Source organism: Physcomitrium patens, chromosome 5 (genome assembly GCF_059467195.1).
Source record: "Physcomitrium patens ecotype Gransden chromosome 5, ASM5946719v1, whole genome shotgun sequence".
Classification (NCBI taxonomy): domain Eukaryota; kingdom Viridiplantae; phylum Streptophyta; class Bryopsida; order Funariales; family Funariaceae; genus Physcomitrium; species Physcomitrium patens.
The window spans coordinates 11,820,883-11,838,706 of record NC_143414.1 but is presented as its reverse complement, the minus strand read 5'-3'; the positions used below and the strand labels follow the sequence as shown (position 1 = coordinate 11,838,706).

The window sequence follows — 17,824 nt, the reverse complement described above, 5'->3', positions numbered from 1 at the left end:
TTTATCTAATCATATGGATAATTATTGATTTACATGTGTATGTCCATGATACATTGTTCTTATGATTGTACCATCGATCTTCAAGAAAGAATTCAATTATTATTTGAACCAATTTATAGCTTATCATAAAATGAGTTGGCTATACTCAAAAAATATATTCATGAGAACTTGGCTAAGATTTTTATATGCCATTCTAAATGTCCAGCCGGTGCTTCTATCTTATTTGTGAAGAAAAAAGACAAATCTTTGCAAATGTCTATAGATTAATAAAGACTTAACAAGATCACCAATAAGAATAAATATCATCTATTTTTTATTTTAAGATTTCTTGATCAATTCAATCAAGCAATGATCTATACAAAAATAGATCTACAAGAAGCATATAATCTAGTATGCATTAAAAAAAGAGATGAATGGAAAATTATATTTTGAACCAAGTATGGATATTTTGAATATAATGTCATACCTTTTAGACTCATGAATGCACTAGTTGCTTTTTAACATCTAATGAATGATGTCTTTCATAAGTTTCTTGATGATTTTATTATTTGTTATTTAAAAAAATCTTAATCTACTCTAAGAATACATAAGAGTATGAAGTTTATGTTTGTTGTGTGTTAAAAAAACTTAATGATACAGGATTATATGCTAAATTAAAAAAGTGTATATTCTATACTATTCAAGTTGACTTCTTAAGATACATCATTTCCAACAAAAGACTAGTGATGGATCCAAAGAAAGTTTAGACTATCATGAATTAGAAGATTTTAAAAATGGTAAGAGATATGTAATACTTTTTTGGCTTTGTCAATTACTATAAAATCTTCATTAAGAATTTTTCTTAAGCTATAATTCCATTCATATGTTTGTCTTGTAAAGACAAACTTGAATGGAATAAAGAAGCCAAAGCATTGTTTGATGTTTTAAATAAAGGATTTATTTCTATATCAATCTTATATTGCATTAACTTTTACAATGCATTTTTCATAGAAACAAATGCATCAAATTTTGGCTTTGATGCAATATTATCATAAATGGAAGAAGATAACAAACTCCATCTAGTAGCTTTTCATTCCAAAAAAATTTCAACAATCAAGATTAATTATGAGATCGACAATAAAAAGTCCTTGTAAACGTGGATTCATTTTAAAAATGACATCATTATTTAGAAGGTACCTCAAGTTCACTCACCATATATATAGATTACAAGCACCTCAAGTATTTCATGTTGGCACATATTTTAAATTATTGCCAAGCTTGTTGGAACATGTCTTTATGAAGATTTGATTTCAAAATCACTTATTAATCTAAAAAACAATAAGGCTTGTCAGACACCCTTTCTAAATATTCTTATCTTGTACCAAAAGAAAGAGATGCATCTTTTAATCAACAAAGAATGATTTTCTTGAAGTCAGAGCATTTTTACCTTCAAACAATAAAATCAACATTGACTATTAATTCAACTTTTGTCAAGCTAATTCAATCAAGTATTTCTTTTGATCCTCTTATTCATAATATTAAGAATAATTCTTTTAAGTCTCATGATACTTTCAAGTTTGAGTTTAAGAAAAACCTATTCTATTTAGAAGGACAATTATACTTTTTAAAAGATGGGACATGATTATGTGTTCTTCAAATTTGTCATGACTTTTAAACAACTAGATATTTTGGATAAAATAAGTTTTTGGAGCTAATATCAAGAGATTTCTAGTGGTCTTAAATATGGAAGGTAGTTAAAGACTTTGTAGAATCTTGTGATATTTGTTTGAGATCTAAAACTCCTCATCATCGATCTTATAAACTTCTTCATCTATTATCTATTCTAGATTAATCATAGTCTTTTGTTTCTATAGATTTTATTATAGATCTTTCAATCTCAGGTTTGTATGACTATATATTTATAATAATAGATCATTTTATTGAAATGGCACATTTTATACTAAGTACAAAATCTATCACATGTAAAAAAATGGCTAAGCTTTTTCTTAATAACATCTATCACTTACATAGATTGCTTAAAGATATTATATCAAATAGGGGGATTCAATTTATATTAAGATTTTGAAGAATTCTTTTCAAGATTTTAAAAGTGGATTTAAAGCTTTATTTAACTTTTCATCCTCAAACTAATCGACAAATAAAATGGATAAATCAAGTTTTGGAGTAGTACTTGAGGTATACCATCAACTAAAATTAAGATGATTGAACAATTCTTTTACCAATCGTAGAGTTTACATACAATAATTTAATATATTTTTCTATTCAATAAATATCTCTCTTTATCAATTATAGTTATCATCTGTAACTTAATATTTTTAACTTTTTAAAAGTTGATAATCTTATGGTGAAAGATTTGATAAATCATATAAGAGAGCTACATACAATAATGAAAGCACTGTTATAGGAAGCTTAAGAATGACAAAAGATTAATGCATATGCCTATCACAAGAAACAATCACAATTCAATGTAGATGATAAGGTATGATTATTTTGTCGCAACATCAAGACTACTTGTCTTTGTGACAAGTTGGACTATTATAGGCTTGGACCTTTTTCTATTAGTGAATAAGTCAATTTTGTTGCTTATTGATTATATCTATTAGAGTCTATGAAGATCCATCTCATATTTCATATATATTTTCTTAAGCCATATAAGATAGTAAATATCTTAAAAAGAAGAGAAATGCCACTTCTTTGTATAGAAGTTAATAATAATTAAGAATTCAAGGTAGAAGAAGTCTTAGATTCAAGACAACATTGAAATAGGTTGAAATATCTTGTTCATTGGCATGGATATGATATCAGTGATGTCCTATAGGACGTCCAAAATGTGTTGACTTTGTATATGAGAGCCAACAAAGAATCTTGCAAATGCAGCAAAGAAAGTTGAGGCTTTTTATTCACAACATCTATCAAAACTAAGATAAAGAATAGCAAATCTTTGATATAAAAGAAACAAGATCCAAAAAAAGAAAATATAAAGGCCTCAACAATGATCAAATAATAGGATGATCTTTCTACCGTAGTATGGAATAGTATCAATGGTTGAAAAGTCCTATCAACTATCTTTAAAGTGAACAAAGATCAGAATATGTGGAAAATATAATTTATTGCATCTTGAATTTTATCAACACATGATGATTGCTCTTCATAAAACTTATCTTTAGAAGGAGAGATAATGTCATAGATATACATATATATTCTAGTAAATATCTATAAGATTAAATAGAAATAAATAAAAATAAATAAAAATAGATTAATTTCATAATATCTTCTAGAAAAGCTTCCTAAAAGCTTCATATACACTGCTTTGATTTTATATGTATTTTTAATTAATTAGTAGGTAAGAAACTTAGTCAATAAATTAACCACATATTAGTAGCTTGCAGAATAAGCTAACTATAAGGTGTATTTATAAAAAACTTGTCTTATAAATTAAGATATGTATCTTATAAAGACAACATATTTTGAAGGTCTTATAAGTCATCGCCACATAGCTCCTAGTTAAAAGTATATATGGAGGCAAAAGTGAAGTCTTCTTCACTCTTATCAATGACTTTTCAGTCCTTAGTCTTGTTTCAAGACTTTCTAGTTTTTTTATTTTTGGCAATAGCCATTCTAGTTCAATATTATATCATCTTTAAGTGACTTTTTAATTTTTTTCAATAACACTAGAGTATATTGAGGTTTTCTTTCTTTGAAATTTATGTCCTTGATAGAAGGTCAAAGAAGATTTATATGGATAGTTTTTAGTACTTGCATTATTCTTAGATGTACTTTGAGAGCAAATTAAAGTTGATGTTTGAAATTGTCTTTGTTTCTAAGATAGAAAATTATTTGTATTTTTCTAATATTTATTCTTACAAAGAAGTGTGACCTACAAAAAAAAAATTGAATCATGTATTGAATCAATTATACTATTATCATTTATTTTATGTCATTTATTTTATTTTATATCATTTTAATTTCAACATCCTTCTTGATAATAAAACTTAATACTATCAAAAAATATATTTTTTAACAATGATATTGATATAGTCACATAATATTGTAGCAATATAGAATGTCTTTTTTTCTATTAACTCAAAACATTCAATGTTAAGTCAATTTCTCAAGCTTCCAATTGAAATGGCAAAGTAACTTATTTTTCCATTAAAAAGTGTGAAAAGTTTCAGGATATGTGTGATATTTCATATTCCAAATCTTTGGATTTAGTCAAAGATTTCAGCCTTGGTTGCTTGGCAACATCTTATTCATTAAAAAAAATACAACAAGTAATAGATGCATAAATTCTATTACAACTTACAATCTTTTTTTTGCACTAATTCAACATATATATGGTCCATGTACATGTAGAATTGTCCTTATTTGTCTCTATTCTTACTCTTTGATTTTTCCAAAATAAACATCCACCATAGTTGCATCATTTTTTTTCCTATCCTTGTTCTTCTTGTCTACCATCCCTTGTTTTCCATCCCTCCTAAATTTAATTTAACACATCTTCTATGTATATTGTGTATGAATTTGGATTTTTCAAACAATATGTAAAAATAAAAAAATTCAAATAAAAATAATAGTAAATTGATTAAATAAACTTGATTTATTTTTGTATGTTTATTTATCAGTTTATATTGTTGTTAAGGTTTAAATTATTATGAAAACTCCATTTCCAGCCAAAAGAATATTGTACAACTTTCAAAGATTGCAATACTTTTTGATAATTTTTTGATAATACATTTTCATCACACAAACATCTCTATTATTTACAAATATCAATGATTTAAAGATATTTCAATGGTTATACAATCATCTGCCTTGCAAAATGAGTTTTCTCTGATATATATATATATATATATATATATATATATGTAAAAATAAATTTCTTGTTCTTTTTTCATTTTTATGACACAACATTCTGAGTTTCTTTTGCAATGTGTATAATCTCATTTATGCACAAATATGTGTAGTTTTGTGCATACTCATGTACATGGATCTATGTACTAAAGAATGATTTTTTTAGTTTCTTTATGTATACATATATATATATATATATATATATATATATATTTAAATCAAGTTATGAATTTAGTTGTGGAATTTTATTGTTCTTGTGATTTTTTTTTTAAAACATGTATATTTCCGATTATAATAAAAAAATATTGATGAAACCATATGTATATTTTTGGAGTTGAAATACTGATTATAAATTAGTTTATTTACAGTATTCCACCACAATATTTACATAGAGAAATAATTTGTTTAAATGAAATCAATTTCATAGAAGTCTGCTGATAGGCTTGAATAACTGCAGAGGGTTATAACGAAAATTGTCACGAAAGCCGAATATGTAAAGGGAAACATTGATAACATTGAGAGTGGCATTATTTCTAAAGTGAGTTGTATTGGGCAATAAAACAGTCAGACAGAACGTTTTTGTTCTTTGAAACCTTTTCATAAAAGTTTCAATGACAACATAGTGGTAGAAAATGTTTTAGTCGTAGTTATGAACATTAGTTGGACTGGAAATTTGTGGTATAGAAAGCCATTCTACGAAAGCGTCCATTCCCATAGAAGTCCTTATCAGGCTATATCAGAAAATCAAAACAACAGCAAATAAAGAAAAACACAGAAAAACAGAACAAAACAAAAGCGACATGGACATGAAACTACAAGTTCCACAACACACAACTTGTTACTCAAATTGGGTATCAACAACAAGCATCCGAATTCAGTGTTTTCCGGATGGACGTTGTGTCGGTGAAGACTTCGGCGCTAGAAACAGAACAGAATGCATGATCTTGTGCACACAACTGCTCCAGAATGTCTCCGCCTGTCACAACATGCACACACACAATATGCCGCCGAACGAAGTCGGAGGAGTGAGCAAACAGTAGAGAAAAAAAACATCAATCTCTGCTGTGTCTCAACAACGGTGTAGATTGTTCCGGAAGGATCCATGGGATCACACAACCTGCTCTCGGGAGGGTGGAGTCGGTAATTTTGGGTGAGTTGACACCGGCACGTGGAGCGAGCTAGCGATGTCGGAAGGATGGGTACGCATGGCACGAGAGCAAGAAGAGGGCAGTGTGGGGAGGGAAGCATGGCAGCATTGCTGGAGAATTGGGTAACTATGGTAATCGTGCGATGTGTACCACGATTGTTGGTGAGGTGAGGCTGTTTGTGTGGGAGTGGTGGAATGAGAGGAGCAGTTAGCCGGTCGAGGACTGGTGAGGACAATCGGACGTTGTGATGAGGAGTAGCAGAAGGCGAAGGCGAAGAAGAAAAAGAAAGAGTGGCGGTGTGGTGATTGATGAAGTGCAGCGCGGGAGGGGGTGTGACCAACAGGCGCGACCGGCAGAGAGACGGACAGACAGATAGACAGACAGACAGAACAGAACAGGGGAATGATCGCAACCAGTCCTTTCATGGGCTTGCTGGTTTTCCTCCTCAGCCCCCGCTCCTCATGATCCATCATTCCCTGTATTTTTATTTTTTTCTAGTGCCCATGCATGCCTGCAACCGCGCAGTGGGGTTCCTGCGAGAGCTCTGTTCATCAGTCGTGACTTCCATGGAGTACGGACACTGCGCCATGGCCGTGACACGAGGCTGGGGTTAGTGCAGCTGCATGTGCTGTGATACTGTTCGCTGCTGCTCTCTGTCATCACCAACGTGCTAAGCACTAACTGAAATTGTTGTGGGGCAGAGGTAGTGGTAGGGTAGATTGGGAGGGAGGGAGGGAGGGCAGCCAGACAGCTTGCGTCAGGCCTTGTCCAGCGATCAGTACACCTTTGTATCGATTTAACTGTGCGGAGACATTGGTAGCTTTATATCATGATGGGGAGGAGGAGAAGGAGGAGGGCTTGAAGTGTGGCACCAGATGGAGATGACGATCCAGAGCGTCTCTCGTTGTTTTCCTGCTATCTGAGCTCTCACTAGGATTGCAACACCGTCGTATCGATATTTGGAGGAGTGGGTGCAAGGCTGCTAATGTCTGGTGGCTTGTAGAATATGAATCAGAAGGAGGGTTGAGTTTGGATTTTCGAACAGTGGATTTGGATTCGGAGGTTCTCTCGCGTTGAACTTTGCGATCGTAATGTGCGAGCCTTACTGTGCATGCTGTTTAGGTGGATTGAGTATGTCTTGTATATTGGGTGTGGTCACGGTGCTTGGCTGAGTCAAGCTGAATCTCGTTTTTGTTAGGTGAAGGTAGAGACTTTCGGCATGTTTTCTTTGTCTAATGATTTTTTTGAATCTCAGAAGAGTGTTGTTAACAGAATAGATGTTGATAAGCCTTAGAAGCAGCTTTGGGAAGTAGCAGCAATTGACTCTACCCGGTCGATCTACACGAGGTCCAAAATTAGTTCTAAGTGAATTCATTTCTCAGAGGTTGCAGTGCAAGCACTCGGAAAACTTCGCCTGTTCAGAAGACATTATTCGAAATCTCCACTTACTGTCCTTCGAATTTCTAACTTCAAATGATATGAACCGACTATCCCTCACAGGGCTTCGGCTTAAAGACTTTCTTTCCTGTGCTCTATCTTGGATTCACTAAACATACATTCAACATATCGATCGCAGTGGACATGGACAAGGATATACGTTGAAAAACATCGTTTTCGTCCTCAATGACTCTCCGATTACCTTTTTTTTGTTATACTGTATTGCCATAGATATTTGCAGTTCTGATGAATCAAGTGCATCGGATGATGTCTCTCCAAGAAGTCTTGGCGCGCCCCTGGTTGCTGCTGATGTAAGCATTTGTTTTCCATACAGTGTTCACATGGATTCTTGTCACTTAAAATCTGTGCACAACTGCAGGGCTAGATGTAGCACCAATTTCTCAGCCTCATTTCTTCTCACAGGTCTCTCGGAAGTGCTCATGTGTATCAGAAGCGAGCCTCGTCCAAATGTGACGCAATCCTCGTGAGCTTGATCAATTTCTAAGGACAAAGCTGCGGAGCCCGGTCTATCCCTTTGGGTTTTGTACTCGGCTTTCTCCACTGACCCTCTCTGCAAATCTCACCACCCAGCGCATTCTAGCCATGGCTCAAGAGTCTAGCAAAATGGTAAACCTGAAATCTAGGGTGTGAATACTGAAGTCAGGAGCTCAGCAGTACCTTCTAAAAGACGTAGCATGTGAAAATGATAGTGTACCTGCATTCCGTGCGGTTCTGCAGGACAGAGACAGCCTTACTGCAGCGCCAATTCAGGAGCCTGTGGATGAATTAGAAACTTCACAAATTGTAGGTGGAGTATATCCACCGCTACTGGGATTGGGAAGAACAGCTCCTGCGAGCAACAGCTCAAAACCAATGTTGCCAGAGAATTTCCATCATCTTCCAACTAAATCACGCCTCAGAGCCTTGAAACAGGTCTGCAATTTCTCCGTAAATCTCCATTCTGTTCGGACAACGCTTCTGGTCATGACAGATGCGTAGAATAGTACAAGTTTGTGATTGTAAATACTACTGAACTTATAGCTTCTTTGAACGATACTAGGTAAACTGTTTCTCAACATTGGGATTAACCCTCACACCTTTCATGCAATGCTTTATGTGCTCAACTTGGAGCAGTATATCGAGTCATTCCAGTACAGGCTTAATGCTCAAGCGAATTTCAATGTTGGAAAACTGCGTCCACTATCACGAATAATGGATACAGCAAGGACGGTAAGCTTTATCATCATCGAATTCTCGACTTCTAGGTGTATTCAATATTAGAGTCCATTTTCATTTTTCTGTGTTTTTCAAGCTCCCCACCCCCCCCTGAACTGACAGTTGGAGCAGCCTTCGACATGGGCGTCTGTGTGTTTGAGCAGACCAATCTTATTGTCTAGCGATTGCACTATATTCTGTATGTACTCTAATAATTTCCGAGTGTGGAATCTCCTTGACAGATTATACATGCGCCGCAACCCATCAAATGCGTAGAAGCAGTCTTTGTTGCAGTCTACCTGACTGTGAGCTTCTTTCTCACAGTTGTTTCCATTACTCTTGAACCAGAGGAATTGATAGAAGCCTGTCTATGAGAGACTTGTCAACGTGAAGATGCCACTGTTGATTAATGCAGGCTGGCCTGGTCGACGTGGAACGAGTTCCTTTGGGGTTCAAAACCGAGTTGCATGGTCAGGTAGTCCCTTTTAGCACAACGTGTTAATGGTGGGCCTGTCATGATAACGAAGGTAAAGCAAACCGCAGTGAGGCTCTGCGCAAATACACAGCTCCACACACGAAACGTTGTTGGCTAGGCCCATACCACTCTATGAAGAAATTCGACAGAAACAGACAGTCTCAGTTTGCAATGGTTTTCAGTTTCACTCTAGATTATTTATGACATGGTATCAGTGATGAGCTTTGAAGGGAATAGGCCACCTTTTTAACCGCTTTCTAATTCAGCTCGAATATCTGACGTGAATGTTTTACTCGCACCGGTGACTTTCTTCATAGTCGTCTAGAATCTTTTGGTCTCGTCTTAAGTTTGTCTTCGATTGTTCTTCATTGCTATTTCATTTGGTACCTATCCAATTTACTAAGTAACTGACATCATGTCAAACGTGGGGGTTTCAGGTATATCAACACATTGTACTTCTAGTGCACCACGGTGGCAAGTGGGGAGCTTTCGGAATAAGCCGTTGTAGCGACCTCATGAACAAGGACCTGGTATTTAACAGGTACCTTGCAATCGGTGCACCTTTGCTTCCTTCCGCAATCTCGTCTCTTCTCATCGTTGACAAATTAAGTTCATCGGCCGCATAAATTTCAGCTATGCTAAGGTACTTGATATTGGTATCATTTGCAGTATGTCAAGCGTGATTGAGAACTTCACGGCAGCATACAAGTCACAAGGACACATTGTGCTGAAGGTTCGAGTGGGTCTTCCGGTAGGGCTGATCAGCGTCAGCTTCACTGTGACCCCATCGATGGCTCTTTTAATACACTTCACAAATCCTTCGGTGTGCAACTACATGTTCGCTGAAACTATAGAAGCAATTTGAGCGAGTTGTGTGTGGACCTCTTGCAGATTGAGCACAATGTTGTATCTCCAAATTTTGTGTGTTGGCGTCATCTCAATCTCAACCTGAGATACACTTCATGGTCAGAGGTATTACTTTGGCTCTCTGTCTGCTTTATCATCTTCCTTAAGCAAACACTTGGTTGTTGCAGTACTTTTCGGGTGGCATCCCATTTTAGATCAAGCGGGACTTGAAACTAAATAGAGAAAGACTCGCTATCGTTTACAACCACGTGTTTGCTTGAATTTTCTTCTATTTTTGATACCATGGGTTTTTGCTTGAATAACAAGCGCCTAAGGTTGCTACAGTGAACATTATTTGCTTGATTTAAATGTTTGCTGACACATTGAATCAGTGCGTTTTATGATGGTATGAATAGTGCCTTTCTGAAATTGACAAGCATGCGGCCAAAGGGAAAAGGCTCTGGGATTCGTAAGCTTTAATCTCCTTCCATTTTATTTTCTCAGCTTCATGCAAACTTAGTCTTTTCACAAAGAAACTGTTTTAGTTAATTATCGCTGTTTATACTATTCCACTCACCCTCCACTGCATTTCACTTTTGTGACGAATAGCGAGGACCAGTGAACGTAGTGGTGAAAGCTGAGTGAGTAGCCATTTGGTACCAAGGGATAAGCTAATACTAAGTGGGGAAGTTTAGATTGAGAAATGTCCTCTATTTCTTGATTTTCTTGGTCCAGAACTTCAAAGTTCACAACCATATATATATATATATATTTATACATATATTTCAGAATAAAATGATTATTTTAACTTGTGGAGTTGCACAGGTGGACCGGAAAAAGTGAAGATCCAACCAAGCCAAGCAGCATCCGAAAGGCCAGCCAGGATTTCAAACCTTCCCCGTCCAAATCTCATTGCTCTGATAAACTCGTCAACAAGAAAAAGCTCGCGAGCAGAGACACAACTCCCATGAGAGTCAAGCCAGTCTCTCCATACATACTCGCGACGGCCAAGGCATCCTCAAGCTCAAACTCACACGTTGATTCATCATTCAGTCTTTGTATCGACGACTCCAGCTCCGGATCCATCTTAGACACACACGTACCCACAACGACAATAGAAAGTTCCGAAACTACCTCAACTGCAGAGGTTTCTGAAGCAAAGAAGGGCTCAGAGGCTACTTCCAGTATGGTATTCTCTCCAGCTGCCGTAGGAAACAGCAAGTTCTGGAGATCAAAACCCAAAGCCAGCCGGTGCTCGGAGGAAGTGGGAGATGTCGTCAAGAGCAAGAAGCTGATGAGAACATCGACGAGCTTGCCAAGGTCGACAGGGATGCTAGTGAACCATATGCTGGCTGTGAGTCGCGGGTTTCTAAAGATCAAGTACTTCAAAGAAGCACCTGGCAACACTGGAACTTGGAGCAATGTCTTCCACGGGCCCCAACTTTCAGCAGAAGCGACAGCGGCGTCACCGACACCGACAACGCGTGGCGAGATGGTGATGGTGGGGACGACGAGTCCGTCGTTTGTTAGAATACCAGTGCAGATTCATTATCAAACACTGAACGCCGAGGCGCTGCGCCGGAAACAGTCTCCAAAGTTATCAAGAGATGGGTAGAATCCGCTCCAGTGGCACCGTCACTATGGCGGTGATGTTCTTGACTGATCGATGCGTCTGGAGAATGTTTTGCTCGATTAGGTCGATCTGGCATAGGCTTATGGGGAGTTCAGAAACAATTTGTTGCACCCTGGGCACCGATCGATGTCACACTTGTCGTTCGAATTCAACAGCATCGTGGATTCAATCAGCTCCTGATTCTTGTGTGTGTATTTGTCTATCCATATTAGCTTCGCTGCTGGCAAGTTCAACGTCTACTTTGGCCTGGATCTCTCCATGTGAAAAAAAAAAAAAAGGACTAACTTAGCTCATCCTTTTTTGTCTATCCAGTCTTTGTCATTGTATTGCTGTTTCTTAATTGATTTACTACACATATATATATATATATATATATATATATTTATTCACTTCACATACGTTACTCAGGGAAGCATGAATCGAAAATTTGAGAATTATCTGTTGCATGTTTTGGAGGAATAGGTGACAGGGAGATTTTTAATTGGTATATATAATAAAACTAAGAAGAAAATTGTGAAGAATGTTCTTGGAAAGTGTAGAGGTTGTATGATGGAAAATAAGTGATTGAGTTCATTGTTTCACAATCATTTTTGTCATGGAATTGTACTTTCAAAAATTAGTTTCAACCTTGTTGTGTTACTGTGTGAGTCCGTAATTTGACTTTTTTAAATAGAAATGAATTTCAACGTTTACTAGATTTGAATGCATGGTTTGTAGACAATCATCTTAGTTTGTTGAGATTTAATGAACTTGTGGACATAAAAACTCGTTTAGTCCCATGATGGCTGCAAAGGGTAATTGAACTATGTGATGACTACTCACTAATATAGATGGATACGAATTATTAAGTGTTAAACTAGCATCAATCATCCATGTAATTAAGTGGCAATAATAAATATAAGGTAAACATGTAATTGTTCATGCAAATACTCAATGAGGTAATATGAATGTTCATTCTCATCACTATGCAAATACTCAATGAGGTAATATGAATGTTCATTCTCATCACTATGCAAATACTCAATGAGGTAATATGAATGTTCATTCTCATCACTACGCAACTCACTGGAAAAGTACATACTGAAGATAAGTTTGAGAATATTGCATCACAACATTCAGAATAATTGATAACTTTGAGCTTTATTACGCTGAAATTCCCTGAATGTTGTCGTGCGACAGTAACCCCAAATTTTCCCATCTTTCCTTGCTTATCAGAGAGTACTACGATTCTAAGATTTACAAAAAAAGACTACACATGAAGTGAAAAAAATACAGTGAATATTAAACTTCCTCATTATAAATACTCTATTGAAATCTATTTTTCTCGTTGTATATTTAGTCCATTTGCTTTACATAGTAGATACCTCTTTAGCTAGTCATTCGACAAGGATCCTGACTGCACAGAGCCAGTTAACAAACAAGGTCGATGGGGGCTACAGTGGGATTGAGAGGAAAGAGGAGACCCGAAGTTAAGCCTCCAACCAGTTGCAAACAGGTGGCCACACAAGGCCATTTCATATCTGAAGTTACATCAGAAGTTGGAAGACCATGCATATTCCATCTGATATAAGTTGCAGGGCTGTCTGTTGATGCTCAAGCTGCTCTCCTCACATTGAACTCGGGTTGAGTATATAGGCCCATAACCCTCGAAAATCTTTCGTCAATTTCAGTTTCAGTGATAGCTGCGAGGAGTGACATAGCACGGTCGGATCAAATGCATCCGTGCGCAAAAAAGAGCAAAAGTAAGAGAGACTGTACGGTAATAAGCTGCGTAGAGAATGAGGAAGCTTCTTCATCACTTAAACAGTTCTCATCTGTGAGGTGATGCATAAGAATTCAGAACCTTGGCACCAGAGTCTGTAATTATTCTTCATTTGGATCCTTCAACGGTGAGCTCTATGTCCAACTTGATGCGCTCCTGCTCAAGCCCACTTTTGAGCAGAGAAATATCTTCCTCTGAGAGATCCCTGATCTGAGGCAGGGAAGCGGCCTTTGCAGCTAGCTGTTTTGCAACCTCGACAGCCCAGCTGTAGATCACCATACCAATTACTGCTAGAGCCATACCCAGCATGTTCTTGAAAGTCAGAATTGAGTCAAAGACGAGCCACCCCAAGGTCAAGACAGCTATTGTTTTCATGTGCCCAAGAACCTGCAGAAAAGAATATTTGTCAAATAGCATTCCAAGAGAGAAAAATTGCTCTTAAGATTGGTAATCACAGAGGAGACCGCAGAATAAGGCAACTTCAGAAGTGAACTTCTTTAGTTTTCTCACAGGTAAGAAGCTTACTACCTGAAAGGAAACTGCAGAAAATCGTCCAATGCAGAGGTATTGACTCATGTTACAAAGCACCGCCAGTAAGCACGAAAGAGATATAAAGAACTGCACAAACACAAACATATGAGTGGCTGGTATTAAGGAACCAAATTTAAAACTTTGATAAAAATAGAGTAGATATACAGAGGATTCGATTCGCGATTACCATAGGATGATAATGATTACTTACAAGGGCTCCTAGTGTGAGCTTGTAAGAGAAAACGCTTCGTCCGATCAGCATATAGTCTACAAACGGTCCCAAGGCTAAGAGGGAAGCTGCTTGGATGGGAGCGGTCTTGCTCAACAGCTCAAACGAACCACAATTATGCTTTTTTTGCAGTTGTCCAATGAACTGTACCAACACAAGACAAGGAGAAGCACGAATCAATTTACATTATAAAATATTTAAAAAAAAATCGATCTCAGTGAACAATGAATCTGGTAAAAGATTTCTTTAAGTGAAAACAAACCAAGCCTCCCGAACGAAGAGGCTTTCAGAGAGGGATTAAACTTCGTACGATCTGTTGCAATGACGTAGTGATAACAGCAATTGCAGCTGCTAGTAAGCCTGTGAAGTTCATGTGCACATCCGTGACGGTGCATACCCCAACACCCATCATGGTAACGAACACAGCAATCTTCACTTCCCGTGTGTATGTCTTACTATGCAAGAACCATTCCAAGAGACACACCACTGGTATCATACTCAACTTGGAAATCTGTCTCACAATCGAGAAACAACGTTATTACTTGAAATCTAAGTACATCGCAAGAGAGCATCTTCTGATTTCGCAATCAAAGGTCACAGCATGATTAAGAATCGCGACTGCAGTTTCATGGCGTGACAGTACTGACCTGATAGAAGCCCACAGAGTTGAGCATGAGGCTGAGGTTCATACTAACGATGGAAGTATTTGAGACTAATGAGAAAAGAAATAAATCCCAAATAGGAATCTGCTTCTGCGGAACATAGCCTAGTGCGGCTCCTATGTACCCTACAGCTGATGTCACTGTGAAGTGAAAGGCTGTCAAGGTTGTCGCTGCACAACATAATTCAGCAAAATAATCAGAAAAAAGAAAAAGCTCATTACGTTTGCTGACACGTATGGGAACTCCTATTATCCCTGAAGGTTACAGACAGCTCTTGAATGTCGTAGCGAGACTTCGACCAAGTAATCTCTCTTCTGATAGTAAGAACTGATGTACAAAGTTTCTGCAAGCTCGGGATCTCACCAAACCGAAAGTCATAGCCAGCTGCCGACATGACCTGCTTGTTAGCCATGATGATTCCAACAGAGCTGATTACATTCATGGCCCATGCGCCCGCATCAGAGATGACAGGCTTCTTCTCTGAAACCGACATGACGACCTTTTTCCAGCAGCAGATCAGCCCTTCTCCTCAGGAACAGCCAAAAAAAATTTCTATTCAAGATGAACAGGCCTCTATCAATCGTTTTAAGAAACCACAATCGACGTAATTTCTCCACCACTCGAGGATTGAACAGGTCAACCACTTATTTTTACTCTTTGGGTTGATTACGCTCTTGTGGAGTTGCAAGAATCGGCAAGTGCAAATTCATCAGAATGTCTCAGTTCTTCAACAGCTGGCTTCTACAAGTACCTATTCTGATCTCCCACGAGGACCACGAGGCTAAGCTTCACACCCTGCAAGAAACCAACCAAAGAATATGATGCTCCAGAACAGAACTACAGAAACATTGCAAGCACTTCTCAGGGATCTCTTTCAGACTGAAGCAGCTACTAATCTTTACTCGTAGGATAACAAGAAGAATGCTCTGTTTCAGCAATCAACTCTCCTACAGCTCCAGCATCACTAGCCATGGTCAAAGTAGGCCCTGCACTGCTTGCATTCTGAGATGTTGCGCCACCAGGCGAATAGCAAGTCGCTGACTGGCATGGGCCAAAAGAACTACCTAGGAACTATCACTCGCACAGAGTTTACAAGTTCAAGGATGTGGACAACATAGCCTAGAGTTGATGAAACGTTCTCAGTTGAGCCTTACTGAGATACTAAAAACTGTTTTGGCCAGCACAAAGGCCCCAATCAACGCTGCCAAGAAAACCACTTAAACTTGATTTTCTAAGCGCAAGTTCACTGCTCAATGCGACAACATAGTCCAATCACCGCAAATGATCAGCATATCCAAATCTACAGCTGAACGCAAGCCATACGCAGCCACAAGTTTTCTGTGGATGGACTCCTCCAAAAATACCTCACCTATCTCTGTCGACCCTGCAGCCGCATTCGTAACTGATAAATCTTGGAAAACAACTAAACAGAATATTTGAGCAGCTGCACGAACTAACACCATCCCTACATTTCAAGTTTCTATGCGGACAACGGAAATTCGCTAGAGTAATCGAACTCTCTCCTACACACTCCCTACGAATCAATCATTAAATCGACAAAGAGCTGAAGTACAAACCCAAGAACGGCTGAAGCATCGTCTGTGAGCAATGAGCGCGGAGACATTATGATGAGATTTTAATTTCAAAATACCCAGGAGGAATTCATGAATCACGTAGCGACCCCTTCGCGAGTACATAGGGAAATTACTTTTTCATGAAAAACCGCAGCCTTCGCCGGATCAGCAGGACATTCCGCCATCCAACCATGAAATCGATGCCATGGATTATTCACCTTCTCGAGCGCGCCTGCCAAACCTCTAGCGCGATTCAAGGGCAGTTACGTCTTCACCCCACATGAAGGGAAACCCAGATCCCTCTCCCACAGTGCAGAGACAGCTCAATGATTTAGGAATCAAATGATAACGTCCAAGGAAGGTAACAACAAGCAGGGGGGAGTGAAGTCGAAGGAAAGCGCCGCATGCACTGTGTGTCAGTAAGGACTCTGTAGATCGATTCCAGCCCCACCCCAATTGTGGGTACGAATGAGTCCTTCCTTGCATACAGTATGACACCTACAAGTCGCAACCCCCACCTCCCTAGCAGTAGCAGTAGACGACCTCGCATGATTGATTGCCATAAGGACAAGTAGTAGCATCTACGGTAGGGTGAGCGAGCCCCAGCCAGGAGGGGAAAAATCATGTTGGCGTCGTAGGGCCACAGCGGATGTCAGGGCGACCGAAGCAGCAGCAGATGGCTGCAAGCTGCAAGATGGGGATGAGTGCGGCCCGTTTGGCGAAAGTTGTGAGCAATGTTTCCTCTCCAGAGATTGAATCAAAAGTGGTTAAGGCGATGCATGATCGGGGGGGGCTTTGAAAGCGCAAAGAGGGGGTAAGAAGTTTGAGTGCGATGCGGAAGGGTGTGGGACGCGACGGGTCTGTGATTCAGCAGCAGCAGCAGAAAGCGATGATGCCCTTCGCATTTGTTCGGCGACAATTCCTTCCTCCCTCCCTGTCCCACTCTCGCTGTAGCACCTGGCTTTGCTTTGCTTTGGTGGGGTCGGGTGGGTTCAAGCTTCTTCTTCTTCGCCTGTCCTCGCCCCGCCCACTCGCACTTGCCATGCATCGCCGCTCCTATCTTGTCGCACGTCGCCCGCAAGCGTCGCATCCGAAAGCTTGAAGGCCTCGGTGTGTATGTGTGTCCCCATGGACAAGCTTCACATTCTCCCACAACAGAGTCATTCGTCTCTCTCGCGCACAAACGAACAGCAAACCCTAAAACAACAACAAGACGCCGAGGAGGATGAGAACCCTAATCAAGGAAACAATCCTAAACATAACCCCCTCCCTTGTGTAGTATTGTGTTGTGTTGCAAAAGTATATTCAATGTTGCTATTTGTGATTCTACTAGTTGAATTTGTGCAGTTGTCAAGGAAAATATGCAAAAAATTAGTTAATTTTTTTTAAGGAACTATTCCTAAAGTTTAACCATAAGAGAGCAAAAATTGTGCTGAGTCATTCAAGCACCATCTTGCC

At 38.5% G+C, this 17,824-nt stretch overlaps 3 protein-coding genes and 1 long non-coding RNA gene across 12 annotated transcripts; 2 read left to right on the top strand and 2 right to left on the bottom strand.

The window, feature by feature from the left end:
- Positions 1-5,710: 5,710 nt before the first annotated feature.
- Positions 5,711-6,104, bottom strand: LOC149989281 (uncharacterized). Its single transcript, XR_016502977.1, has 2 exons — positions 5,972-6,104; positions 5,711-5,830 (listed from the first exon to the last, which is right to left on the bottom strand). It is a non-coding gene; the product is annotated as an uncharacterized LOC149989281 (long non-coding RNA).
- Positions 6,105-6,310: 206 nt separating this feature from the next.
- Positions 6,311-7,734, top strand: LOC141045475 (uncharacterized). Its single transcript, XM_073534448.2, has 2 exons — positions 6,311-6,611; positions 6,704-7,734. The coding sequence occupies exons 1-2, from the start codon at positions 6,311-6,313 to the stop codon at positions 6,718-6,720; spliced, it is 318 nt and encodes a 105-aa protein (XP_073390549.1). The 3' UTR covers positions 6,721-7,734.
- LOC112282088 (uncharacterized) lies at positions 6,761-11,901 on the top strand. Of its 5 annotated transcripts, none has more exons than XM_090250521.1 (12): positions 6,765-7,095; positions 7,394-7,750; positions 7,863-8,066; positions 8,178-8,372; positions 8,574-8,669; positions 8,897-8,959; positions 9,070-9,129; positions 9,567-9,670; positions 9,799-9,880; positions 10,021-10,101; positions 10,392-10,444; positions 10,801-11,901. In XM_090250521.1, exons 3-12 carry the CDS (start codon positions 8,043-8,045, stop codon positions 11,588-11,590), a joined length of 1,548 nt encoding a protein of 515 aa, XP_090106647.1. In that variant the 5' UTR covers positions 6,765-7,095; positions 7,394-7,750; positions 7,863-8,042; the 3' UTR covers positions 11,591-11,901. The 5 variants fall into 5 exon arrangements, with proteins under 5 accessions (XP_024375053.1, XP_090106647.1, XP_090106648.1 ...); XM_090250522.1 differs by having other exon boundaries at positions 7,385-7,750; XM_024519281.3 differs by having other exon boundaries at positions 6,765-7,750; positions 7,891-8,066.
- An 828-nt stretch (positions 11,902-12,729) lies between these two features.
- LOC112282114 (UDP-rhamnose/UDP-galactose transporter 1) lies at positions 12,730-17,378 on the bottom strand. 5 transcript variants are annotated; one of them, XM_024519345.3, is made up of 8 exons: positions 16,501-16,719; positions 15,156-15,587; positions 14,778-14,962; positions 14,441-14,641; positions 14,113-14,274; positions 13,899-13,988; positions 13,452-13,757; positions 12,730-13,290 (listed from the first exon to the last, which is right to left on the bottom strand). In XM_024519345.3, the coding sequence occupies exons 2-7, from the start codon at positions 15,283-15,285 to the stop codon at positions 13,479-13,481; spliced, it is 1,047 nt and encodes a 348-aa protein (XP_024375113.1). In that variant the 5' UTR covers positions 15,286-15,587; positions 16,501-16,719; the 3' UTR covers positions 12,730-13,290; positions 13,452-13,478. The 5 variants fall into 5 exon arrangements, with proteins under 5 accessions (XP_024375113.1, XP_024375110.1, XP_090106646.1 ...); XM_024519342.3 differs by having other exon boundaries at positions 12,730-13,757; positions 16,501-17,378; XM_090250520.1 differs by having other exon boundaries at positions 12,730-13,757; positions 16,585-17,152.
- Between the last annotated feature and the right edge of the window lie 446 nt (positions 17,379-17,824).

Bases quoted from the DNA above. Each gene is read 5' to 3' on its own strand.
- LOC141045475 (XM_073534448.2), top strand. From the start codon at position 6,311: ATGAAGTGCAGCGCGGGAGGGGGTGTGACCAACAGGCGCGACCGGCAG.
- LOC112282088 (XM_090250521.1), top strand. From the start codon at position 8,043: ATGGCTCAAGAGTCTAGCAAAATG. The intron at 8,670-8,896 runs GTAAGCTTTATC...TCTCCTTGACAG, and splicing joins TAATGGATACAGCAAGGACG to ATTATACATGCGCCGCAACC. The intron at 10,445-10,800 runs GTAAGCTTTAAT...GGAGTTGCACAG, and splicing joins GGGAAAAGGCTCTGGGATTC to GTGGACCGGAAAAAGTGAAG.
- LOC112282114 (XM_024519342.3), bottom strand. From the start codon at position 15,285: ATGTCGGTTTCAGAGAAGAAGCCTGTCATCTCTGATGCGGGCGCATGG. The intron at 14,275-14,440 runs GTACGAAGTTTA...GTGTTGGTACAG, and splicing joins CTACGTCATTGCAACAGATC to TTCATTGGACAACTGCAAAA. The intron at 13,989-14,112 runs GTAAGTAATCAT...GTGTTTGTGCAG, and splicing joins AGCTCACACTAGGAGCCCTT to TTCTTTATATCTCTTTCGTG.